Here is a 27,985-nt window from a genome sequence, read left to right as displayed (position 1 = left end):
GCCTCCTCTCTGGAGCTGGACTCTCCTGGACCAGTCTTGCTTTTGCCACTTACAGAGTTCCCCCATTCCAATGACATTTTTGCTAAGCTGCTGCTGCCCTCTGCAGGCTGTAGGGAAACCTGCAAATTTACATTATCCAGCTCAGCCCTGAATGTTCTAGAGCCTTGGGAGGGTGGGGGTGGAATGTCGATGTTTATGTGACTATAAAGGCTTTCTATTTTGAAATAGTATTGCGGGTTGGGCAAGAACTTGGAAGGCATCAAGTCTGACTTCCTGCACATGCAAGAATTCTCTTGATCACAGCCAAGAGCAGAGTTGGGGGATTTGCTACATTCTGGAGTAACTGGTTTCAATGTTGAAGAACAAAAGTTGTTGGAAAGGCTTTCTTTATATGATCCTAACTTTTTTTTTTTTGGTTTCTGGTTCTCCCCTCATGAACTACTTAAATCTCAAAGCTCTTCCATTTCGTGAGGAAAATGCCTAGCCTGAATGCCTCCACTTCTACCTCTTATAATTTAATGTCAGGTTTTAACAAGCCCCAAAGTCACCAAAAACTCCTAATTCCAAATCCACCTTTTTGGGAGGCATGCTCTCCTTCTTAACTTTAGAAGTGCCTCATCCTTCTAGTGCTTCTTTTCTTCTAAGTGTTCCTTTTTCTGCTTTCTTCACTGGCTCATCTTCTCAAAGCCTTGCCCTGCATCCTCTCCTATTTTTTCTCTATCCTGACAATTTTATTTACTCCCAATACTTCAACAGTGATCTCTACATAGATGTGTGCTTCTAAACTGTGACATGGCCTTTCTTCTGAGCTGCAGCAATCAGTGAGCCTTGTTAAATGCCTGTTATTTGCTATATATATATATATATATATATATATATATATATATATATATATATACATATATACACACACACACACACACACAAGTACACAAGCACACCAAAATAAATACAAGCAGTTTCAGAAGCAAGGCTCTGCCCAATGGGATGTGGAAGGGGAGCTGACAGAGATCACGAAGGATGCTGAGAGGAAAAGGTGAGGAGGAAACACATGGCAGGATTTGAGAACAAGTGCAAAGGCACAGAGATGGGAAATGGGATATCCTATGTGCAGAGCAGCAACAAGGCCGGCTGGGGGACTGATGTGGGGCTGGAAAACTGATTGGGAAGGCTTTTAAATGTCATAAAAGTTTATATTTGATCTTATATGCCAAAGAGGGACACTAAATGTAATCAAGATGTGGAATGATTATCAGACCTAAACTTCAGGAAGATCATTTTGGGGAGGGAGAGGCTCCTCCAATAAATGAGAGGAGAGGTGGTGAAGATCTAAGGCATGGGAGAAAGGGATGGAATCAAGAAATTCTGAGGAGTAGAAATGACAGGATTTGACAAATGATTGGATATATGTGGTGAGGTACAGGGAGTTGACAGTAACACATTGCAAATCTATGGCACTGGAATGATGGTGGCGCTCTTGGCAGAAATAGGAAAGTTGGTTTTTTTTTTTTTAATATAGGGATGATATATATATATATATATATTTTTTTATTTAGAATTTTTTTCCACAGTATATATGCATGAGTAATTTTTTAAATAATATTATCCCTTGTATTCATTTTTCCAAATTATCCCCCCCCATCCCTCCACTCCCTCCCCCCGATGACAGGCAATCCCATACATTTTACATGTGTTACAATATAACCTAGATACAATATATGTGTGTAAATACCAACAAATAGGAAAGTTCTTAACAATGACAGGTTTTGGGGAAAAAGGTACAGACTTGTTTTGAACACACTGAACTGAAGATATCCATAGAACACCAATTTGAAAAGCACAGTAGGTAGGTGGTAAAGCAAGACTGAATCTCCAGATTGAGACAAGGGCTAGAAGGAGAGCTATTGTTTTTGTTGAACAACCAACAAAACCCATGGAGCTGATGAGATCACCAATCTAAGTAGTATATATATATATATAGGGAGAAGAGAAGGACAGAGCCTGAAATATATTCTCAGTTAAAGGTCTATGGATCTAATGAAGGAGTGTTTAGACAGTTAAGAGAAAAACCAGTAGAGAGCAATATCATGGAAACTCAGAATAGAAGAGCATCCAGGAGAAGATGACAAATGACCGTGTCCAAATGCTTCAGAAAGGTCAAGAAAGATAAGGATTGAGAAATGACCATTAAACCTGACAATGAAAAGATCATGCGAAACTTTGAAGAGAACTGTTTCAGTTGAGAGATGAGGTTGGAAGCCATACATAGAGTTCAAATATGAGTAAGAGGAAAGGAAGTGAGAGCAATGGGTAGTGTTGCAGTCAGAAAAAACTAATTTAATTTTAGACTGCATTAAGAAGATCACAGTTTTCATGAATGGCATGCTGACAGTTCCACCATAGTTTGGTCTTGACAGACTCATCAGGAATACTGTGCTCAGTTCTGCCAGTTTAAGAGGGACACTGATAAGAAAACTGTACAAAAAAAGGCAGCCAATCCAACAATTGGTATGAAGGTTATGGAATTTTATTGCTCTGTAAGAAATGACCAGCAGGAGGAATACAGAGAGGCTTGAAGAGACTTACATGAACTGATGCTGAGTGAAATGAGCAGAACCAAAAGATCGCTGTATACTTCAATGCTATATGAAGATGTATTCTGATGGAAGTGGATATCTTCAACATAAAGAAGATCTAACTCACATCCTTCCAGTTGATCAATGATGGACAGAAACAACTACACCCAGAGAAGGAACACTGGGAAGTGAATGTAAACTGTTAGCACTACTGTCTATCTACCCACGTTACTTATACCTTCGGAATCCAATACTTAACATGCAACAAGAAAATGGTATTTACACACATATATTGTATCTAGGTTATACTGTAACACATGTAAAATGTATGGGATTGCCTGTCATCTGGGGAGGGAATAGAGGAAGGGAGGGGAAAATTTGGAAAAATGAATACGAGGGATAATGTTATAAAAAAATTACTCATGCATATATACTGTCAAAAAATTTTATAATTATAAAATTAAAAAAAAAAGGCAACCAAGATGGTCAAAGATCTTTAATTACTGGCCTATGAAGACTGGTTGAAAGAAATGGTCATGTTTAGCTGGAGAAAAGATGACTCAGGAAGGTTATAAGTGGGCTGTCATGTAGAAGTAGTAGACTTGTTTTGCATTTTTAAAAAGATCAATTTTTTTTCAGTACCAAATTCTCTCCCTTCCCTCACCCCCTATTCCCACTCATTGAGAAGGCAATAATATAAAACCTATTACAAATATGAAGTCATGAAAAACAAATTTCTGCATTAGTGATGTTCTAGGAAATAAAAAGACGAGAAAAAGAAAAAAAAAGTTTCAATCTGCATTCTGAATCCAATGATTCTTTATCTGTATCCTTTAAAATTGTAGTGGGTCACCATGTTGATTTTTCCCTAATGAAACTGTTTAAATTCTCATGATAAGAAGTGTTTGGCTTATACACTAATACAAACATACATATTTATTCTATATGCATTTTTCTGGGAGTTTATGTGTAATTTTTTTGGTTTAATCATTTTTGAACATTTAATCTTTTGCTGGTTAAGATGGAAAAAAAAGTTGTAGCAATAACAGAAAAAGTCATGCATTTGTCCTTTGATGTAGATTCTCTTTATTTCTGGACACAAAAGGGACAGTCTTAAAAGATCAATATTTCTTTTGATTCATTTTGCTCTCACCTAGAGGAACTTCTGGGAAAGTCACAAATACAGAGAAATTACTGATGGTGCTTAGATTTTTTTTTTCAGATATGACAAAGTCCCTTTCTCCTAGACAAACAATCAAGAAAAAAAAAAGAAATAATAACTATTTGGCTCATGGAAATGTACAAAATGTGATAAAAAGATATATCAGAATTATATAAAACTCTTTTAATAATCCATATGGTCCTTGACATTCTAGCAAAATCCCTATCCTTATGGCCCCAAATGAAATTTTTTATTTTTTTTACAAAAAAATTTCATATTATTATCATTATTTTTAACCACTCTATTTATTTAAGCATTTTTTTGAATGTGGTTTATTTTTTTCCTCCACTTAACAGTATTTTGTACTTTTCCAATTTTTTATACAGATAGTTTTCAACATTCATTTTTGTTTCAATTTCTAAATTTTTCAATCTCCCCCTCTCCCCAACACAGCAAGCGATCTGATAGTTATACATTTACAATCATGTTAAACATATTTCCCTAGTAGTTATGATGTGAAAGAAGAATCAAAAAAAAAAAAAAAAAAAAAAAAAAGAAAAAACAAACAACAAAAAATTTAAAATACTTTGAGGCAGCTAGGTATTCAGGGAATAGTAAACTGGCCCTGGAGTCAGGAAGACCTGAGTTCAAATCCAGCCCCAGACCCTTGACTAGCTATGTGACCCTGGTAAATCATTTAACCCTGAATGACTCATTGAAAAAAAAATAGTATGCTTCAATCTGCAGTCAGACTTCATAGTTCTTTCTCTGGATGTGGATAGCATTTTCCATCATGAGACTTTTGGAATTATCTTGGATCACTGTATTGCTGAGAAGAGCTAAGTCCACCATTAGTTGATCGTTATTGTACGATGTTCTCTTAGTTCTGTTCACTTCACTCAGCATCAATTCATATAAGTCTTCCCAGGTTTTCTGAAATTAACTTGCTCATCATTTCTTACTGCATTCCTTTATATTCATATAGCACAATTTGTTCAGTTATTATACCAATTGATGGTTATCCCCTCAATTTCCAATTCTTTGCCACCACAAAAAAGCTGTTATAAATATTTTTGTCTATTTTTATGATCTCTTTAGGATAATAACCTAGTATTTGTTGGATATCAAAGGGTATGCACAATTTTATAACCCTTTGATCATAATTCCAAATTACTCTCCAGATTGGTTGATCCAATTCACAATTCCATCAACAATGGAACAATAGTGTTCCAATTTTCCCATATATTCTCCAGTATTTATAATTTTCCTTTTCTGTCATATTAGTCAATCTGATAAAGTGAAGTAGTATTTCAGAGTTGTTTTAATTTGCATTTCTTTAATCAATAAAATAGAGAATATGCAAATATTTAGAGCATTTTTTTTTCATATGACTATACGTAGCTTAATAATTTCTTCATTGTAAAACTGCCTGTTCATATCTTTTGACCATTTGCCAATTGGAGAATGACTTGTATTCTTATAAATCTGACTCATTTCTCTATATATCTGAGAAATGAGTCCTTTATCAGAAACACTGGCTATAAAAACTGATTCTCACCTTCCTACTTTCTTTCTCATCTTGACTTCATGGTTTTTGTATGTATAAAACCTTTTTTATTTTATATAATCAAAATTATCCATTTTGCATTTTACAATGTTCTCTGTCTCTTGTTTGATCATAAATTCTTCCCTTCTCCATAGTTCTGACTGGTAAACTATTACTTGCTTTACTAATTTGCTTGTGATATATTTTATGGCTAAATCATGTACTAATTTTGACTTTCTCTTGATAGGTGATGTGAAATATTGGTCAATGACTATTTATATACAGTTTTCCCAGCACAGTTTTAATAAAACAGTGAGCTTTTATCCAAGGAGTAGAAGTCTTTGGGTTTATCAAACAGTAGATTACTGTAATTATTTACTACTGTGTCTTGTGTACCTAACCTATTCCACTGAGCCATCATTTCAAAACTGGTACACCAAATGGTTTTGATGACCACCACTTTATAATATAGTTTTAAGTCTGATACTGCTAGGTTACCTGCCTTTGAATTTTTTTGTTAATTCCTTCTTGATATTCTTGACCTTTTGTTCTTCCAGAATAATTGTTATTTTTTTCCAGCTCTATAAAATATATTTTTTTGGTAATTTGATTGGTATGATATTGAATCCATATATTTATTTAGGTAGGATTTTTTTTTTTATCATATTGGGTGAGCCTACTTACTCAGTGAGCAATTGATATTTTTTAAATTATTTAGATCTTACTTCATTTTGATAAAAGTGTTTTGTAACAAAATATTAGCATGTATTTCCTAGGTTTATTTTGGCAGCTAAATTGTCAACTTATTTTAAATGATATTTCTCTTTCTATCTCTTGCTGCTGCATTTTGTTGGTAATATTTAGTGATGCTGATGATTTATGCAGATTTATTTTGTATCCTGCAACTTTGCTTAAAGTTATTTCAAATAGTTTTTAAAAAATTGATTCTCTAAGTATTCCATCATATCATTTGCAAAGAGTAACAGTTTTTTTCCCCTCATTTCAATTTCTTTCTTCTCTTACTGCCAAAGCTAACATTTTTTTTAAGTTTCAATTTAATTTTTATTTAATTTTATAATTATAACTTTTTTTTTGACAGTACATATGCATGGGTAATTTTTTTACAACATTATCCCTTGCACTTACTTCTATTCAGATTTTTTCCCTTCCTCCCCCAACCCCCTCCCCCAGATGGCAGGCAGTCTTATACATGTTAAATATATTACAGTATATTCTAGATACAATATATGTGTGTAGAACCGAATTTCTTGTTGCACAGGAAGAATTGGATTCAGAAGGTAAAAATAACAGTTTACATTCATTTCTTAGTGTTCCTTTTCTGGATGGAGCTGATTCTGTCCATCATTAATCAATTGGAATTGGATTAGCTCTTCTCTATGTTGAAGATAACCACTTCCATCAGCATACATCCTTGTACAGTATCATTGTTGAAGTGTATAATGATCTTCTGGTTCTGCTCGTTTCACTCAGCATCAGTTGATGTAAGTCTCTCCAAGCCTCTCTGTATTTCTCCTGCTGGTCATTTCTTACAGAACAATAATATTCCATAACACTCATATACCATAATTTACCCAACCATTCTCCAATTGATGGACATCCATTCATCTTCCAGTTTCTAGCCACTATGAAAAGGGCTGCCACAAACATTTTGACACATACAGGTCCCTTTCCCTTCTTTAGTAGTTCCTTGGGATATAAGCCCAGTAGTAGTATGGCTGGATCAAAGGGTATGCACATTTTGATAACTTTTTGGGCATAATTCCAGATTGCTCTCCAGAATGGTTGGATTCTTTCACAACTCCACCAACAATGTATCAGTGTCCCAGTTTTCCCACAGCCCCTCCAACATTCATCGTTATTTGTTCCTGTCATCTTAGCCAATCTGACAGGTGTGTAATGATATCTCAGAGTTGTCTTAATTTGCATTTCTCTGATCAATAGTGATTTGGAACACTCTTTCATATGAGCGGAAATAGTTTTAATTTCATCATCTGAAAATTGTTCATATCCTTTGACCATTTATCAATTGGAGAATGGCTTGATTTCTTATACATTAAAGTCAGTTCTCTGTATATTTTGGGGATAAGGCCTTTATCAGAACCTTTAACTGTAAAAATGGTTTCCCAATTTGTTACTTCCCTTCTAATCTTGTTTGCATTAGTTTTGTTTGTGCAGAAACTTTTTAATTTGGTGTAATCAAAATTTTCTATTTTGTGATCAATAATGGTCTCTAGTTCTCCCTTGGACACAAACTCCTTCCTCCTCCACAAGTCTGAGAGGTAAACCATCCCATGTTCCTCCAATTTATTTATGATTGCGTTCTTTATGCCTAAATCTTGGACCCATTTTGATCTAATCTTAGTATGTGGTGTTAAATGTGGCTCCATGCCTAGTTTCTGCCATACTAATTTCCAGTTTTTCCAGCAGTTTTTGTCAAATATTGAATTCTTATCCCAAAATTTGGGATCTTTGGGTTTGTTAAACACTAGAATGCTATTTTTATTCACTATCTTGCCCTGTGAACCTAACCAATTCCACTGATCAACTAGTCTATTTCTTAGCCAATACCAAATGGTTTTGGTGACTTGCTTTATAATACAGTTCTAGATCCGGTACAGCTAGACCACCTTCACTTAATTTTTTTTTCATTACTTCCCTTGAAATTCTCGACCTTTTGTTGTTCCATATGAATTCTGTTGTTATTTTTTCTAGGTCATTAAAATAATTTCTTGGAAGTCTGATTGGTATAGCACTAAATAAATAGATTAGTTTAGGGAGTATTGTCATCTTAATTATATTCGCTCAGCCTATCCAAGAGCACTGAATGTCTTTCCAATTATTTAAATCTGACTTTATTTTTGTGGCAAGTGTTTTGTAATTTTGCTCATATAATTCCTGACTCTCCTTTGGTAGATATATTCCCAAATATTTTATACTATCGACCGTTATTTTGAGTGGAATTTCTCTTTGTATCTCTTGCTGTTGGATTGTGTTGGTAATGTATAAAAATGCTGTGGATTTATGTGGATTTATTTTGTATCCTGCAACTTTGCTAAAATTCTGAATTATTTCTATTAGCTTTTTAGCAGAGTCAAAGCTAACATTTTGAGTATGGTAATGAATAACAGTGGTGATAACAGGCGTCTCTGTTTCACCTGTAATTTTATTAGGAAAACTTCTACATTATGCTCATATGGAATTTATAGGCTAATTGTACACTATTTCAAAGTCCAATTTTTTTGTACAGCAAAATAACTGTATGGACATGTATACATATGTTGTATTTAACTTATACTTTAACATATTTAACATGTATTGGTCGACCTGCCATATGGGGAAAGGGGTAGGAAGAAGGGAAGGGAAAAATTGGAACAAAAGGTTTTGTCAATGCTGAAAAATTGCCCACGAATTTATCTTGTAAATAAAAAGCTATAATAAAAAAAATATGGAATTTTATCAGAAGCCTTTTCTATACCTATTGAAATAATTATATGATTTCTGTTGGTCTTAAGACCCTTCAGCCCAGAGGAAACTTGCTAAAAATATCTGGTTTGGTTCCCCATTTTCCTTATGGAATTTCTCACCTCCCTCCCTGAGAAGTCAGGGAGGGTGTAACCATCTGTGTTCTACTTGAAGCAAGGATACCTACAGCAGGGTGCTTGCTCAATGTGATTGATAAAACAATAGTTCTCTAGTTCACATATATACTTAGTGTGATATAATGATGTAATCACTCTATATGATATAATGATGTAATCACCCAGTATGATGTAATGATATAATCACTCTAGTTGGCATATACTTTGTGTGAGGTAATGATGTAATCATACAGAGGTATTTAAGGGCTGAGAGGATTGAAGATGAGAGAGAGCTTGAGCTCGATCAGACTTAGACTCAGAAAAGGACAAAACAGAGATCCTCCTGGTGGCTCTCTTGCCTTCATCACTCCTTCACCTAAGACCAAAGTTCATCCAGAGATCCTCAAGAGAGCTAGCTAGTCTGGACATTATAATGTAAGATGTCTGTCTTTTTTTAGTTTCTGATTGACTACTTTCTAGTTTTTCCAACAGTTTTTGTTAAATAGTGAGTTCCTGCCCACAGCTAGGATCTTTGGGTTTACTAAACACTAGTTTACTGTGCTTATTTGCTTTTGTATGCTATGTACTTATTCGGTTTCGCTGATTAAAAACTTTAATTCTGACCCAGTACCAAAAAGTTTTGATGATTAGAAGTTTGTAATATTAGTTTGAAATCCGGTCCTATTAAGACCCCTTTCCCCTTAATTTTTAAATTGATTTACTTGATATTTTTGATCTTTTGTTCCTCCAAATGAATTTTTGTTATTTTTTCTAGGTTAATAAGGTAATTATTTCATAGTCTGACTGGAATGGCATTAAAAAGCAAATTAATTTATGTTGCTTTGTCATTTTTATGTTGATTCAACCTATCCATGAGCAATTGATATTTTTCCAATTATTTGTATCTATCTTTATGTGAAGTGTGCTTTGTAACTATGTTCATATAGTTTCTGTGTATAGACTCCCCCAAATTTTATACTGTCTACAATCATTGTAAGTGAAATTTCTCTATTTCTTCCTGTTGTGTTTTGTGGGTAACATAAAGAAATGGAGATGGATTCATGTAGGTTTACTTCATATTCTGGAACTCTGTTGAAGTTAATTTTTATTATTATTATTATTATTTACTTTTCTCTCTAGGGGGTCCCTAAATAAATCATCCTATCACCTGCAAAAATATAGTTTTGTTTCCACTATGCTCTTACTCCTTTGATTTCTTTTTTTGTCTTATTGCTATAGCTGTATAATATTCTAATATAGTATTGAATAGTAATTTTGATTGGACCAATCTTACTGGGAAAGTTTCTAGCTTACCCCCATTACAGAAAATGTTTGCTTTTGGTTTTGGATATAAGTAGTAATCATTTTATGAAAAGCTCCATTTATTTCTATGCTTTTTAGTGTTTTGTTTCTTCTTTTTTAATAACAGAAATGGAAGTTGTATTTTGTCAAAAGCTTTTTCTGCATTTCCTTTGTATCTGAAGGGCTGTCTTGCAGAAGTAATAGACTTGCTCTGTTTGGCCCGAGAGGGAAACTAGGATCAATGGGTGAAAACTGCAAAGAGGCAAATTTCAGCTTGATAGCATAAAAACTTTACACTGATTGCTATCCAAAAGTGCGATGGACTGCTTTAAGAGGAAGTGAGTTTTCCCTCCTTGAAGATCTTCTATTGAGACTGACTGCTTGTTAGTTATGTCAGAGTGAGTATTCTTTTTGTGAATGACTTGAACAAAATAGCTGATAAAAGACTTTTCAACTCTCAAAATCTGTGATTCTGATACAGAATGCCTTTTTTCTTTCCTTCCTTCCCTTCTTCCCTTCCTTTCCTTTCTCTCTTTCTCTTTCTTTCTTTTTCCTTTTTTCTCTTTTTCTTAAAGTCTGAGAGGATGACAGAATCTAATGAGTACCTTTTAATAGAGGGAAAAACTTGAGTGTATTTGTCTGCAGCAGGACATGATTAGAAAGAGTGGGGTAGCTCTTTGTAGTGGCCAGAAACTGGAAATTATGTGGATGCCCATCAATTGGAGAATGGCTGAATAAATTGTGGTATATGAATATTATGGAGTATTATTGTTCTGTAAGAAATGACCAGCAGGATGATTTCAGAAAGGCCTGGAGAGACTTACATGAACTGATGTTGAGTGAAATGAGCAGAACCAGAAGATCATTATATACTTCAACAACAATACTGTATGATGATCAATTCTGATGGACGTGACTCTCTTCAACAATGAGATGAACCAAATCAATTCCAATGGAGCAGTAATAAATTGAACCAGCTACACCCAGTGAAAGAACTCTGGGAGATGACTATGGACCACTACATAGAATTCCCAATCCCTCTAATTTTGTCCACCTGCATTTTTTATTTCCTTCACAAGCTAATTGTACACTATTTCAAAGTCCGATTATTTTTGTACAGCAAAATAATTATGGACATGTATACATATATTATATTTAACATATACTTTAACATTTTTAACATGTATTGGTCATCTGGGGGAAGAGGTGGGGAGGAGGGGAAAAGTTGGAACAAAAGGTTTTGCAACTGTCAATGCTGAAAAATTACCCATGCATACATCTGGTAAATAAAAAAAAAGTGGGGCAGCTAGGTGGCGCAGTGGATAGAGCACTAGCCTTGAATTCAGGAGGACCCAAGTTCAAATCTGGTCTCAGACACTTAACACTTCCTAGCTGTGTGACCCTGGGTAAGTCACTTAACCCCAGCCTCAAAGGGGGGGGGAAGAGTGGAGTAGGAGGAAAGCTAACATACATCTTGACATCTCTTTAAACTTTCAAAATCAACCTGTTCAAAACTAAGCTCATTATATTTTCCCCAAAATAAAACTGCTCATTCAGACTTTGCTATATCTTATGTTAAAATCTTTCTGCTATCTTTTCTATTCCTTCATCTCTCTCACTTCTCATATCTAATCTTATTCCTTCTACCTTCCACAATATCATGCATCATTTTCTTCTAAGTCTCAATGTTCTTCTTCTGCTAATATGAATCCTTATTTTTTATCCCATGAATGATTGCAACATTTTCCTCTAGTCTCTTCCCTTCTCCAATCTACCCTTCCCACTGATCAGACTAGTCTCTTTTGGAAGACTGAGTCTTGTTACTCCTCTGCTCACATTGCTCCTCAATGCCTACTGAATGAAATTCAAACTACTTTGCTTAGATTTTAAGGATTTTCACTATGGCAGATAGATAGCTATCATTCTAACACTGAACTGAGACAGCTCGGTGGGTGCAGTGGATAGAGTGCTGGGCCTAGGGTCAGGAAAACCTGAGTTAAATCCAGGTTCAGATACTTACTGTGTTACCTTGGGCAAAGCACTTAACTGCTGTCTATTTTGGTGTCCTTAACTGTAAAATGGAAGATAACAATAGTACCTATTTTCCATGGTTGTTTTGAGGATGGAATGAGGTCATTGTGAAGTACTTAGCCTAGAGTCTAGCACAAAGCAGGTGTTTAATCAATGTCTGTTTTCTTCCCCTATCTTATATTATTACCTTCTGTCCCTCAAAATATGTTTTCTCTATCTTCTGTCTCTGCTTATACTACTCTCTACACTTGTGTTACTTTTTCTCCCTGTTTTTGCTTGAATTCTTATCCATCCTTAAAGGTTCAATTTAAATGCTATCTTATCCATGAATTATTTTTTTGTCTTACCTCTTACTCTTTAACTCACCCAATCCTCTAAATTTCTCATGTTGTTTATGACTTGTTCCACAAATTATCTTGTACCTTCTTTAATGCTTTCTTATTACTATGTATGTATTACTAGAGTCACCTGTACACATGTCATATCCCCTCCCTGGAGTATAAACTCTATGAGGGGAGAGATCATGTCTCAACTAAATGTAATTTTCCCTGTCCTTTGCACAATGCTTTGCACATAGTAGGTACCTAAAATATTTGTTAATTTAATTTCACATTTCTTGTATCTAAAAATACTTCTACTTTTACATTTGATCTCCCTACATAGGCTGGTAAGCTATGATACGTGATTTGCCAGAGAACCACTGCTCAAAAAGCCCTGAGAAAAGAGACCCCATGCATCATCTCAGTTAATGTTTCATTTGCACATCTGCTGTCCAAACAGCAGTGAGAAAAATAACATGTTCAAACTACTTTCATGCACATATAATCCAGACTCATGTACTAGGATTCTGTTAGCCTTTTCTTGACTGTTTTTTTTTTTTTCCCAAACAAAAAAGAGCAAACAAATATAAAAGATCTAATTAATTGCCTGAGCCTTGTCCAGGAGACAAAAGTGGATTAATTATTTCTACCCTTTCCCCTGGTAGATAGCAGGAGAACCCAGTTAACAACTCCAACCAATTCCTTTGTATTTTACATAAACTGCATTGGACATTTCTTTACCTTAGCCAGCAAGATTTTTTCGCCTGCATCTGGAGATCGGCTGTTTGTGTTTGTTCATTCTGGAAGAAGCAGCCTGCTACACGAGAGCATGTACATTTCAAGCCTGCCTCTTCTAACTGCAAGGCTCAGCAATAAGACAGCATTTGAGTTATCAGCACAAGCTGGATACTTCCATTTATCACACAGATCAGGACAGCTCCAGCATCTTTACCTGAAGCAGGTATTATTTCCATAGTCCCTTGCTACACAATTAACAGTTATGGCAATGCTCCCACACCATGTGGATGCATTGCTGAATATTTGAAATTGATTTGTAGTCAATGTTGTGTCATTTTCCTGTTTTTTGTATACAGTCAAGTATTCATTTTCCAGTAAGTCTTCCATGGCATATTGATGCTCAAGTATAAAAAGGGTCATAAAAATATACTTTTTTTTGTTGGTAATAGTATGATGTTATATTACTTTTTTTCATTATATTCTTTTCTTTTTACAGGTAAGACAACATAGCCTTGACAGCAGTGTCTTCAAAAACCCGGCCAACCCCAGTGGTGTTTCCCTTCTTTCCAGTCTTCTCTTATGCCTCTATCATTGCTGACCACTCTCACCTTGATCAACTAATTATTCAACAGTTATTTTTAAACACTAGGCTGTGCCAGGTACTATGCTACGCCCTAAGGATAGGAAGACAAAAAAGGCTGGATCTCCGTTGCTCTTCGGAGTTTATATTTTATCAAGGGAAAGATCATGTACACAGATAGTGCAGAATATCACAGGCATTCCCAATGCAGAGGCACAAAGGCAGAAAGTGGAAGAGACAGTGTAAAGAACACATGCGTGAATAAAAGCATTTATTAAGTGCAAAGCTCTGTGCTAAGCAAAAGTGAGACAGCCCCTGCTCTTCAGGAACTCCTATTCTAATAGAGGGGACAACACAGATGGAGACTTCTGGTGAAAGTCACATAGAAAAGTCCCAAGGTCCTTAGAATGCAGGAGCAAAGCAGATGGCAATGGCTCTTCTTTCATGTAATTTCCACTGACAACATGATATCAGTTTCTTGTGCTGAACTAGTGCTGAAGACTTTGTTGACAAGAATTTTCTTTCCTGTATCTTCAGTAACTGCAGCTACAGAGCCCACAGGAGGGGCTGCTCCAGGCTGCTGTGCCTGATTTTTGTGTTTCTTGAGAGGGGTGGGGGAGAGGGGAAGATGGCTGTCCCCTTCTCCATAGAAGCCGTTTCTATGGAAAGGAGCATAAGGCTGGCCTGGAAGCAGAGCCAGTGGTTGGAGGAGTGCTGTCACTCTCAGCACTCCTGTACCTATCTTATTTTGTTCACCCTTTGGTGATTAATTGGGAAGTGGGACCCCCTTTCTCACAGTGATGGCTCTGGAGGCTGGCCTGGAAGTTAGGTTTGGTGATTTGGTAATGCATAGTTCTTCCTGAGGCTCTGGGATTCAGGGTCCTGCATTGTCTTCATAAGAGTCATAAAAAATACTGATTATTCAAAGGAAATTATTTCAATGGAACTTTCAGTTCCAAGGAAAAATTTCTCAGTCTCAGTTGGAGTAACCTAGGGATAGGGACATGATTGAAGTGCCAGCTACTTTACGTGCTAGCTTCTTCTGAGTCTTTTTTTCCCTTCAGCTATCCAAAAAGAAATCTGCAAGAAGGCCAATTTGGTGGGGCTGAAGAACGTTTGAAAGGAAGTAATTTGTAATAAGTCTGGGAAGGTATACTTTAGCCAAGTTGTGAAGGGCTTTTTGGCAAACACAGGAGTTTACATTTTATCATGGAGGCTCTAAGGAGCCACTGTAGCTTTTTAAATAAGGGACTGACAAATCAGACTATGTTTTAACAATATCATGTGGAGAGCTCTGTGGATTCAAAAACTGGGTAGAGATTTGAGAAAGAGGGACCAATTAGAAAATTAATGAAAAATCCCAGTGAGAGATTGATGATGGTGCGAACTAGAATAGTGGTTATGAGAGCAGAAAGGAGAAAATGAGAGCAATGTTGTGGAAGGAGAATAGATTCTAAATGGCAACTGAATGGAAATGTGGGTTAAGATCCTAAAGATGTCACTGAGGTTATGAACTGGGAAAGACGGTGGAACTAGAAAGATGAATGGATTTGAAAGAAAAGATAATATGAACATGTCGAGTTGGAGATACTTGTGTAAAATTCAGTGTGAAATGTGCAATAGGCAGTTTGGTCATGCAGGATAATGGATTGGAACTGAGGAGACATGAGGAGATAGATTTGGGAGTCATCTAGAGAGAGGTGATGGTTGAAGAGTTGAGAAGTCACCAAGAATGACAGAAACTTGACTGCACTTGCTTTTAGTGGGCACATTTACAAGTTGGTGATTCAACAAGAGACTCAAAAGAAGTAGTTGATAAAGGAAAAAAAGGAGTATATCAGATATTCAAAAAGAAGAAGCTATTCTGGAAATTATCAATTTACTAGACACACAAGGAGATTAAACAATGCAAAGTTCTATATAGATGTCAAAAAGGACAAGGAGTGAAAAAAACTCATTGGATTTGACAAATAATAAGTAGGTCACCTATAACTTTGCTGAGAACAATCTGAGAAGTGAGAGGAAAGGAAGTGCCAAGGCAATGAAGGAGTCTGATTTTTTAGGGGTTTGTGAAAAGGAGGATAGTGTCTTTTCTTTGTTTTTCCTTTGGGAATCACAGAATACTAGAATTTTTCAGATTGAAGGAGAAACCTTAAGGTCTTTGAATCTGGCCATCTCCTTTCATTGCTGATATTTTCAAGGGCTCAATGCTTTGTTTCCCTATTCTCATCACCATTCCCTGTTATTCTTATTCCCTACAGCTTATGCAGTCTCATGGTTTCAATTATTATTGATATAGAGCATGTTATCATCGTCTCCATCTTCCTATGGCACTTATTACAAGGAACAAAATACAATGGGTACTTCCTTAATGACTTTAGCAATCCTAAACAACAATGTATGATCCTTCAAAACAGTGCCATAAAACAGGAAAAATGTGTAATTGCAATAGATAGCTTATACAATCTTACACAATAGTTTTCTAAGGTTATCTTCTTCTTTTGAAAATTTTAATGTTTTGGATACTTGTCTTCACTTGTATAGCTGCAGGACTTCAGCATCTTGTTCTTTTGGTTCTGTTTTGTTTATTCTATTTCATTTCATACTGGTCTTTTTTATTTTTCTTTGGATTTTTCATATTTGTCCTTCATGTAATAATAAAATTCCCTACTATAATTTGTTCAGTCATTCTCTAATAATTCAGCTCATTGTTTTCAAAATTTTCCATTATAAATATCTATGGTTTGTTTGTTTTTTTATAGAGAACGTTATTTTCTTGTTGTCAGTATAGTCTTGAGAATAGAATTACTAAGTCAAGGGCATAAGTAACTTTTTTTGGTATGCATAATTCCTTTTTTTTTTTTTTTTTCCTGAGGCTGGGATTAAGTGACTTGCCCAGGGTCACACAGCTAGGAAGTGTTAAGTGTCTGAGACCAGATTTGAACTCAGGTCCTCCTGAATTCAAGGCTGATGCTCTATCCACTGCGCCACCTAGCCACCTAGATTCCTAAATCAAAACCTTCATTTTATACCCCTTTACTTTTTTGCCTTTCTCTGGGTCCATATATTCCACTCAGTACAAATTATCTCCACTTGATACCATTTTGACCACTGACCATTGATGACAATATTGAAAATAAGGCACTTCTAAAGACTGAACTCATCCTTATGCCTTCTAAACTTCTCCATTACTATCAACAGCCTTGTAAGTCTTCTGCATATATCTGGTTTATAACTTTGGTATCTTCTCTTCTGTGCCAGACAAATCACCACTCGAGTGTTCCCTCTGCTTTATTTCTAGGGCCTTCTTTTCTTATTTTGATTTTTACAGCCATTGGTTCAAACCTTCATCTATATATTTAGATGCATGCAGGTCTCACTCGTGGCTTACTTTTAGCCTTTCTTTATATGAATTTCACTCTCTCTAGGAGTAAAAACATCTTCCAAGTGCCATTTCAATCACACCACTTCTCCATCAGAAGTCTATGATCATTCCTAATTACTATACATATCAAATTAGAACTCTTCATTATCTGCCAGGTGTCTGTCTTACCTAGATAGTCTTATTCCCCACTCTTCTACTCTGCTCAAATAACTATTTTTTTTCCTTGCACTTGACATGACTGCTTCTCAGTCACTGTACAGATGATGTGAGTTTCTTCTCTGCACTCCTACGTATTTATCACATTGGTGATTGGGACCATGTCTTTCATCAGACTAAGAACTCTTTGCATATCAGGGATATTTCCTCAGGGACTCTAACAAGCGGAGGATGAGGATGGGAATGAGGATAAGGATGACCTGGAACTTGTGAATCTAGAATGACTACCTTGTAACGGTGTATTCTAGGGCACAGACCACCTGCAGAACCAGCTAGTAAGAGGCAAATGAGAAGCAGCTTGACAGAACTTGGGGCAAGACATTTGGAAAATGTTCATCCACATAAGGGATATTTGTTTGTTTATTAAAAATCTATTTTCCTATTTTTACTAGAGTAACATGTTTCCATGGGAACTCAGATGAAAACAGGAGTACATAGATACTCACTGGCCTGTCAAAAGTCTGGTAAATAATTTCTGCAAGGCTGTAGGCTCAGAGATGAGTGGTCCTGGAGATGGCTCAAGCAGCCTCTTGTAAGCTTTCTGCCCCATTGATGCCTGGCTTATACAAACCCAGATAGGCTATAGTGTTCTTTGTGATCAAAAAAAGTTTGCTTATTGGTGCCTTCTAACTAGCAAGATTGATAACACATTCAATGCAATCTTCTATCTCTGCAGACATAAAGATACTTTATCACCATAATCTTATTTATCTTTACTAAACCTCAAGAGGCCAGTGCCAATCATCTCCATTTTACAAATAAAGTTCCACACAATCAGCTATGTTAAAGAAGCTGTGGATGTATACCCTGGAGAAGAAAAGACTTAAGAAGAAGATTGTCTGTAAGTATTTATGGGGCTATCATATAGAAGAGGGATTAGATTCTTCCTGCTTTATACCAGAGACCAGACTTAAGAACAATAAATGGATACTGTAAAGATGATGATTTTGGTTTGGTGTAAAAAAAAATGGCTTTTTCACAATTGGACCTGTCCTAAATGAAATGGACTCTACTAGAAATGGGCAGCTGGTTCTCTCAATGGAATGCTTCAAAGGAAGGATGGATGATCAGGGACTGTGGAGGGGATTCCCTGTTCAAAGATGTTGGACTAGATGCTTGAAAAGGTTCCTTTCCACACTGAAGTTGTAGGATTCTTTAAGATCCAGTTCAAACCCCATAACCTTCATAAAGAATTCTTCAACAGCTTTAGTCCATACAGGCATATTATCCTCTTCTAAACTCCAAGCTTATTTACTGTCTATATCAGTGACCTGTCATTTTAAATATACTTCCTTGGACTTTTAGTTAATTTTTCAACATGTTTGTCTTACCTGCCCAACAACAAGCTCAGTTCTTTAAGTCAGAGACTATATCTTATATCTCTTTGGAAGGTCAATTCCACCTTAATATGTGATTCACAAATAATTTAGAACACGTTCTTTCAGGTGGTGGTGGCAGAAACTGGAGTTTCGGTATCACAGTATGGTAAGATTCTCCCATTTACAAACACACACACACACACACACACACACACACACACACACACACACACCCCTCAACTTTTATTTTTCCTAGATTAATAAGTTAAAACTGGAAGAAACTTTATTGAACATCTACTTCATCGCTCCTTCATTTTGTAGAGAAGCTTCACTGAAGGATAAAGGGAGACGACTAGCTCAATGTCATCCAGCTCAAGGTCACCCAGCTGGCCAGGGGCAAAGCTGCCAAGAGCACATAAGTTCTGAATCTTAGGCCAATGCTCTTCTCACTATGCCATGGAATTTTAGAAACTACATTTTATACAGCAGGCTTCTCAGTGAGAACATATTACTCTGCTTTCCTGAAGTCAGTAAGATAAAACACTATCTGCTTGCTGCCTGTGAGGTTCAACACCTGCTGTATTTATGTTATAGCAAAAACTTTTGTGTAAGTCTTTGGGGGCAGGAATCTCATCTTTTCTAGGCCCAGAATAGTTCATATTTTCCATTCTCTCCTGTCTCTGTCTTCTCCCACCATTTTTGTATCTTTTGCATGGATCAAATGTGCTCCAGAGTTTTTCTTTAAATATAGGTTTTATGAAAAATAAATGTCTAGAGAAAGGAAAGACAGAATCACTACCATTTCTCGTAATCTCACTATTACTTATCCAGAGGATCCTTAGGCATTGTTTCCTTTGGTCTAGCCTGATTTAATGACCTAAAAATTTGCTTATTTTCATGGTCATGCCAAAGATAATAAATAACGTAGAAGTATTTAAGGGACAGATATAAAGAAGTTTGTGAAAGAAGTGACATTAGGACCAGAGTAACATTGGGCACGATGATCCGGGCTGAAGTATATTTAGACATCCTGGAGAAATAAGTTTCTCATATTTATGGATATGGCAATAAGATATACCTTCTAGCTCATTGAAAATAAGGAAGAATTAGAAAGAGTGATTCTAGTCATCTGAAAGGCACAGAGGAACTAATGAGAAACAGGCAGCTGAACAGTGAAGATGAAATGACCACAAAATAAACTGTTATCTGAGGCCACAGCAAGATGATTTTTGTGGGGAAATCCAAAGAGATGAACTCTTCTGGCAGTAGACACTGGAGAGAAATCAAATAAACTAAAACAATGGAAGTATAAGGATCAAAGAAAGCTACAAGTGGTGATATCTAGTGATTAGTAAAAGATTTCATTTACTATTTGAGGTGATAACGTTGCAAACAGGCAAGGAATGTGATGCAAAAAAAGAACTGAGGGTGAAGGAGAGGGACTTAAGAGTGACATCAAGCACAAGGGATTAACTGGCAAAGTGAGAAGGGAGTGAAGGATAAGAGGAATAAACACAGGAGGGAGAGAAAAAGAAAATTCCCTAAGAAGTTAAGATAAACAATAAGGATGTGACTAAGTACATAAGGAACAAGAAGTCACTGAATGAAGTATGATGCTCTTAAGAGCATTAGGGAGATTTATTGACAGAAGTTATAAGCATCTTTAAAAAAACAAACAAACAAACAAAAAAAAAACTTAAATGAAACCACTGCCTCAGCATTCACAAAGGGAAGATAAGAGGCAGATGCCAGAAGCAGATACGGACTTCCCAAAGTTCAAGGACAAATGCTACAGGAAATCAGGAGTATACCAGGACAAGTCAATCAAAAAATCTGAATCTCAAAGGTTGACAAAGCTTCAGTTGCCTAGGGTCCTGCCTATATTTTAAGGAAAACAGAAAAATTAATATGCAGCAGACACATTTCAAACTTTGTGGCTATAGGCCTAGCAGACCATGGAGAGAGAAAAAAGACACTTCCAACAAGGCAGAATTACTGGCGTTTTCTCTCCCAGGAGGCAGTTCTGCCCGGTCCTTTACTATGCCATAGATCCAATAATGCCTGGAAGTCAAAGGAAGTTCCTCACCAGTGATGTAGACATGTTCCAAATAACTTGGCCTCTGGCTTTATAAAACTATGGTCTCTTAATAAGCAATCAATCAGAATAGTCCCATTTTATATAGTTCATTTCTCACTTTATGTAGACACTTCTAATTTCTAATTTCTAAGTTCTAATTTCAAAAATAACCTTTTAAACTCACAAATTCTGTTTGCTCAGTTGGGTCCAACTCTTTGTGATAGCATTTATGGTTTTCCTGTCAAAGATACTGAGTGGATTGCCCTTTTTTTCTCCAACTCATTTTACAGATGAGGAAACCAAAAAAATAAGGTGAAATAACTTGGCCAGGGTCACACAGCTAGTCAGCGTCTAAAGTCATCAAGATGAGTTTTCTCAACTCCAAGCCTAGTACTCGGTGCACTATGGAGTCACCTAGCTTCCAACTCACCAATACTTCTCCTGATGTATTTTTTCCTACTCCCAGGTCCTGGTCCTTCCTTTTTAGCCATAACTACTTTCCAATCCATCAATTTAATATCTATTTCTCTACTTTCAACTTGTTTTTGGCTATTATAATGTTTAGACATATATGTTTCTGTTGTCTTTTGACCATTAGATTTTAAACCATTTAAGGGCACAGACTGTCTATTCTTTCAAAGTGATGTTCCAGCTCCCAATGTACATCCTAAGAATGTACTTGCTGATTGCATAAGAAAATTTAACAAATAAAAGATTACATATTTTTTTCTGTTCTGAAGAAAATGTTTGGGTCAAAAATAATTTCCTAACTCATTTGTGGATCTTGACTAATGAGATTATTATTTGTTCTGTGGTTTAAAAGTTGTTTTCACTTGACAAGAATAAGTCTACATTAGAATTATTTGCCATACAGCCCTCTTTGTAGTGGCCAGAAACTGGAAACTAGGTGGATGCCCATTAATTGGAAAATGGCTGAATAAATTATGGTATATGAATATTATGGAATATTATTGTTCTGTAAGAAATGACCAACAGGATGATTTCAGAAAGGCCTGGGAGACTTACATGAACTGATACTGAGTGAAATGAGCAGGACCAGAAGATTGTTGTATACTTCAACAACAATACTATATGATGATCAATTCTGATGGATGTGGCTATTTTCAACAATGAGATGAACCAAATCAGTTCCAATAGAGCAGTAATGAACTGAACCAGTTACACCCAGTGAAAGAACTCTGGGAGATGACTATGAACCACTACATAGAATTCCCAATCCCTCTAATTTTGTCCGCCTGCATTTTGGATTTCCTTCACAGGCTAAATGTACATTATTTCAAAGTCTGATTCTTTTTGGACAGCAAAACAACTGTTTGTACATGTATGCGTATATTGTATTTAATTTATACTTTTAACATATTGAACATGTATTGGTCAACCTGCCATTTTGGGGGGAGAAGGAGGGGAAAAATTAGAACAAAAGGTTTGGCAATTGTCAATGTTGTAAAATTACCCATGCATATATCTGGTAAATAAAAACTATTTTTAAAATTAATTAATTAAAAAACCAAACCAAAACAAACAAATCCCAAAAAATAAATAAATAAATATCCATTAAAAAAAAAAAAGAAAAGAAAAGAAAAGAAAAGAAAAGAAAAGAAATATTTGCCATAAGCAAGAACAACTCCAAGAGTCTGATAGAATGATACAATCGTCCATTTGGCTGAAGTTTACTGATTAATAACCAATTTATAATCAAACAGATCAGTTATGCAAAGTCTAGAAAGAGCTGAATCCAAGAGACAAGATACATACTTCTTGGCTATCCTTTGGGAAAGATGACCCTGAGGTAGAAACATTCTGAACCCTCAATCTTGAGGACCTCATTGTGAGAAACTATACCAAATTGATAAATGATGTTGAGTCTTTAAAATATTTTAAAACTTTATTTACTTGATTCCTTTTTTCTAGTTTCTTGTTTTCATCCCAACATGTAAAATTTGCCTATCAGTGGAAGATCACTAGCGCACAAAATGACAATTTACTGCATACAAGCTTTTGTTGTACTTGCTATCTTAACCCTGAAGAAAAAGAGCAAAATCTAAGCCAGATGCCTCTCAGAATGCTACCAGACTCTGGGATACCTTATTTTGTATGTGGTTTCGATTTTAAGCAGCTTGAAGTGTATATTTGGAGGGAGAGGGTCAGCAAATTTCTTCATTGTAAACTCCATTTTTCTCAAGTGTAAAGAGGGATGGACTAGATAATATTTAAGGCCTTTTTTCCCAGCTTTAAAATATGAGGTCTATGATCAAAAAGGTCTTCCTCCCCTTGTTTCCAGTACCTGATCCTGCCTGACCACATCAATATTTGACATATGCATTATTTTATTTAATATATTCTTTTCCCAAGTTATGTGTAAAACAAATTTTTTACATGTTTTTTAAAAAGCCTTTGAGTTCCAGATTCTCTCCTCCCATTCCCACCCTCTCCCATTGAGAAGGTACATGTGAAGTTATGTAAAACATTTCCATAAAAGTTATGTTACAAAGAAAAACGCTGATCTCCCCCCCAAAAAAAATCCTCAAGTCACAATCAACCACAATTTATTCAGCCATTCCCCAATTGATGGCATCCCCTCAAGTTCAAATTCTTTGCCCTGAGAAAAGAGCTGTCACAAATATTTTTGTGCCTATAGATCCTTTTTCTTTTAAATCTCTTGTGGTATTAATGCCTAGTAGTGGTATTGTTAGGTCAAAGTATATGCATGATTATAGCCCTTTAGGCATAGTTCATATCTTTTGATCATTTATCAATTGGGGAATAGCTCTTATCTTTTATAAATTTGATTCCATTCCCTATACATTTGAGAAATGAGATCTTCATTAGAGAAATTTACTTAAAAATTCTGTTCACAACTACTATTGCTAATTGGATTTCCCCCTGTATATTCTATTTTCTCTCTCTTTTCATCCTGTGTCTCCTCAAAAGTGTTCTGCTTCTGACCACCCTCTCTCCCAATATCTTTCTTCTATCTCCCTCCCTCTCTTCTTGCATCCCCTTCTCTTGCTACTCTACTCTCCTGTAGGGTAAGAAAGATTTCTATACTCATACTGGGTGTGTATGTTATTTCCTATGTGATCCAGTTCTGATGAGAGTAAGGTTTACTCACTCCTCTTTTTTTCCCCTATCTTCCCAATGTAAAAGCTATTTTTTGCCTCTTTTATTACAGATAATTCATGCCATTCCACCTCTCCATTTCCCTTTCTTCCAGTAAATTCCTATCTAATGCTTTAATTAGTTTTTCTTATATTATCCCTTCAAATTCAACTCACACTTGCACCCTCTGTCTATATACATATTCCTTCCAAATACCATAATAATGAGCAAGTTCTTGTGAGTTACAAGTATCATCCTCCCATGTAGGAATGTTGTTTATAGATATTACAGGTACTACAGATAAACCTTTTAAATTTCCTTATGATATCCATTTCCTGATTATTTCCTTATGCCAAAGAAACCAATATTGCTAACCTACCCAGGGACAGTTTCTACATGTAATTTTTTCATTTTCAAAGAAAAATAGAGACTCACAGCAAAATTCCTTATTTTTGTTCTTCTCATACGAGCCTAGGGTATATCTGTTGTTTAGTCAGTTCTCAATCATATCTCTTCCAGATCTTTTGGGGAGTCTTCTTGGCAAAGACACTGGACTTGTTATTTCTTTCTCCAGCTCATTATACAGATGAAGAAACTAAGGCAAATAGTGTTAAAGTGACTTGGCACAGCTGCTAAGTATCTAACTAAGGCCAGACTTGAATTTAGGAAGATGATCTTTCTGACTCCAGGCCTGGCACTCTACCCACTGTGCCATCTCACTATCCCCATTTGGAAGGCCAACGGGACCCATCCCTTAGTTACTCGTTTAGTCATTAACAACCGGGAAAAATACATTTATAATATTTCCAGTTGGATTGGTTTTTTGTCCTATACTACTACCTAACCGGGACTTTGATTCTTTGAGGAACTAAGTGGTTGCACAGACTACTAGAGAAAGTGAAAGATGCTTAGAAAAAGGTGGTTTTCCAGCGAGGACATGAGTACTGCCTAGACTCAGTCAGAAATCCTCTCCTCCCCTTTGGTAAAGATAAAATCAAAGGATAAATGACTAAATCACCTTTGCAGTTAAAGTTTCTTTAAACCAAAGATTCATTCTCAGATGTGACACTTAGTATTTTAATAACTGTACTTCAACATAATTGGGTTCTTTTATAATTCTATTTTATTTTATATATTTGTAGAATATTCTGAGGAGTTCTCATAGACTTCATCAGATTGCCAAAGTACTCCATAATATAAAAAAGTTAAGAACTTCTTAAGTGTGGAATACAACTATAGGTATATAAAGCTCTCAAACCTATAAGTCTTCCTAGAAAGAGCCAAATATAACCTTGTTCAGAACCAAGTGGATAGATGGCTAATGTAATCCACTAGGTCTAGCTAGTCCTCTACCTGATAGCCTGTATCCTACCATCTTTATGCCAATTAGTCCTGGCAATACAGGCATTCCTCTTCCCATTGTCTCTTGTTTTGGGAACATGAATCAATATTACTATTGGGTCTATTAAAGATCTGTTAATTGACTATGCTATTGTTTCAATCACTCTCCTTGTGACTTCTGAGACTAAAACACATTTCCTCTGTGTGTCTCAGTTCCTTTCTTATCAGTAAGTTTCTTGAGGGCAAGGAGTATCTCACTTTTGCACTTCTATCCCCAGTGCTTTAGCATAGTGCAAGACATGCAATAAGTCCCATTTTTCATTTATTCATGTTTTTTCAAGGTCTTTCCCAATTGTTGAGAGGAATCAGAGAACAAGAGAGAAGGAATCAGGAATGAGTAATAAAGATTGATTTTCCTGTGCCAGGAAAGACACTTAGAAATAATACCAAATGATACTCTCATTGTGTTGTAATATAAAACTTTCTTCTACAATAAACAATATAAAACAACAGGCTCTTAATAGAACAGCCATATACTTCATATGAAGAAATAACATAGCATCTTTCATGAAGGAAGAGTCTTACCTCATTTGCTGTGTTGTGTGTTCCAACTATTCGGATGAAGGATGCAGGCTGTTTGTCAAAAGTTATTGATTGCCAGGATCTGTAAAAGAAAGCACAGAGATATGCCAAGTTAATCAGACTGAAACTTAACACCACTACTTTTGAGTTTCTCTGGACTGGGAATCATGGAAATATATAAAAAGAGGATTAAAGACATTCTTTAGCCATGTCTGCTGCTAATCTAAATAGAGTTTCCCTATTCAGAGAGCCTACCAGATACAGGCAAAGTCTTACAAAGCAATTTATAAGTGAACCTGAATAAAAATGGCTCAGATTGAGTGCTAAGGATACACAAACTAAAAGGAGTTAGACTTAAGGTGAAGGATAGGTAGGAAAGAATTATTGAAGCAGGAGAGTGTTGAGTCAGATTCCTGAAGAGCTTCAAGAATGTGAGTCAGGGAGAGGAAGGAGAAAAGGAGGCCCTGCCCTTGTGGGGCTGTAATTTATTCACTGCCATCCAGGAAACTATCTTTAAGGTTGATGTCTCATGTGAACATTAAACAGAGATTTCAAGTAAAATATGGCAATCACAGAACCTAAGAATAGAAGGAATTTCTCCAGGAACCAAGATGCTTTTCTCATTAGAGTAGGAAAAAAAAAAAAACAACTATTTGCTTTTCGAGAATTTCTAGGTAATGAAATTAAAAAAAAAATTTATTAAAGCTTTTTAATTTTCAAAAGATATGTATGGATAACTTTTCAACATTAACCCTTATAAAACCTTGTGTTCAAATTCCCCCCCTAAATAGCAAGTAATCCAATATATGTTAAACATGGTAAAAATAAGTTAAATCCAATATATACATATATATTTATACAATTATCTTACTGCACAAGAAAATCAAAACAAAAAGGAAAGAAAAATGATAAAGAAAATAAAATGCAAGCAAACAACAACAAAGAGAGTGAAAGTGCAATGCTGTGATTCACAGTTCACAGAGTTCCTCTCTCTGGGTGTAGATGGCTCTCTCTTCCTTACTGAATAACTGGAACTCGTCTGAATCATCTCATTGTTGAAAAGAGCCATGTCCATCAAAATGATATTGTATAATCTTGTTAGCTTGTACAATGATCTCCTAGTTCTGTTTATTTCACTTAACATCAGTTCATGTCTCTCTAGGCCTCTCTGAAATCATCCTGCTGATTGTTTCTTATAGAAAAATAATATTCCATAACTTCCACATACTGTAACTTATCCAGCCATTTTCCAACTGATGGGAATCTACTCAGATTTCAGTTTCTGGCCACTACAAAAAGGGCTTCCACAAACATTTTTGCACATGTGGATCGCTTTCCCTCCTTTAAGATGAGAGTAATATTGTAAAGAAAGTAATATGAAATGGTAGAGGGTTGAATTTACCATCTACTTAAAATCCTACAGGGCTAAGTTTAAACAAATATCTTCCTCACATTCTTCATTACTTCTGAGACTCCACAGCCAGCTTCTCATAGGCATATGTTGGAATAAAGGGTGGTCCTCCACAACTATATGACTGATAACATAGGGTTTCAAAGGACTATCAAACTGTACATACCCTTTGATCCAGCAATGTCTCTATTGGGTCTTTATCCCAAAGAGATTATAAAAAAAGAAAAAAAGGACCTACGTGTGAAGTAAGTGCTAAAATGAAGTAAGCAGAACCAAGAGAACATTGTACACAGCAACAACAAGATTATATTATGATCTATTTGGATGGACATGGCTCTTTTTAACAGTAAAGTGATTCAGGCCAGTTCCAATGGTTTTGTGATGGAGAGAGTCATCTGTACTCAGAAAGAGGACTGTGGGGACTGAGTGTGAATCACATCATAGTATTTTTGTCATTTTTGTTTTCTTTTCATTTTTTTCCTTTTTGATCTGATTTTTCTTGTGCAGCATGATAATTATAGAAATATGTATAAGAGAATTACACATGTTTAACATAAATTTATTTACTTGTCATCTAGGGGAGGTACTGGAAGAAAAAAATTATGGAACACAAGGTTTTGCAAGGGTGAATGTTGAAAACTATGCATGTGTTTTGAAAATAAAAAGCTTTATAAAAAAAG

General features: G+C 35.7%; 1 protein-coding gene and 1 long non-coding RNA gene across 7 annotated transcripts in view; one reads left to right on the top strand and one right to left on the bottom strand.

The window, feature by feature from the left end:
* BTBD9 (BTB domain containing 9) overlaps window positions 1-27,985 on the bottom strand; it is a 445,792-nt gene that overhangs the window by 10,617 nt on the left and 407,190 nt on the right. For 4 of the 6 annotated variants that reach the window (XM_074311026.1, XM_074311032.1, XM_074311027.1 and 1 more), the window contains exon 10: window positions 25,898-25,976. In XM_074311026.1, coding sequence (XP_074167127.1) covers window positions 25,898-25,976 — 79 coding nt within the window. Of the gene's footprint in view, window positions 1-3,638; window positions 3,820-25,897; window positions 25,977-27,985 lie in introns of those variants that run through there. The other 2 variants (XM_074311030.1, XM_074311031.1) reach the window with 1 other exon arrangement.
* On the top strand, window positions 6,608-16,553 carry LOC141566466 (uncharacterized). The gene is made up of 4 exons (XR_012489322.1): window positions 6,608-6,786; window positions 10,368-10,583; window positions 13,283-13,497; window positions 13,771-16,553. It is a non-coding gene; the product is annotated as an uncharacterized LOC141566466 (long non-coding RNA).

This window comes from Sminthopsis crassicaudata, chromosome 4 (genome assembly GCF_048593235.1).
Source record: "Sminthopsis crassicaudata isolate SCR6 chromosome 4, ASM4859323v1, whole genome shotgun sequence".
In the NCBI taxonomy this organism is placed as follows: Eukaryota; Metazoa; Chordata; class Mammalia; order Dasyuromorphia; family Dasyuridae; genus Sminthopsis; species Sminthopsis crassicaudata.
The sequence above is the reverse complement of the archived record's forward strand: the minus strand, read 5'-3'. Positions and strand labels throughout refer to the sequence as shown.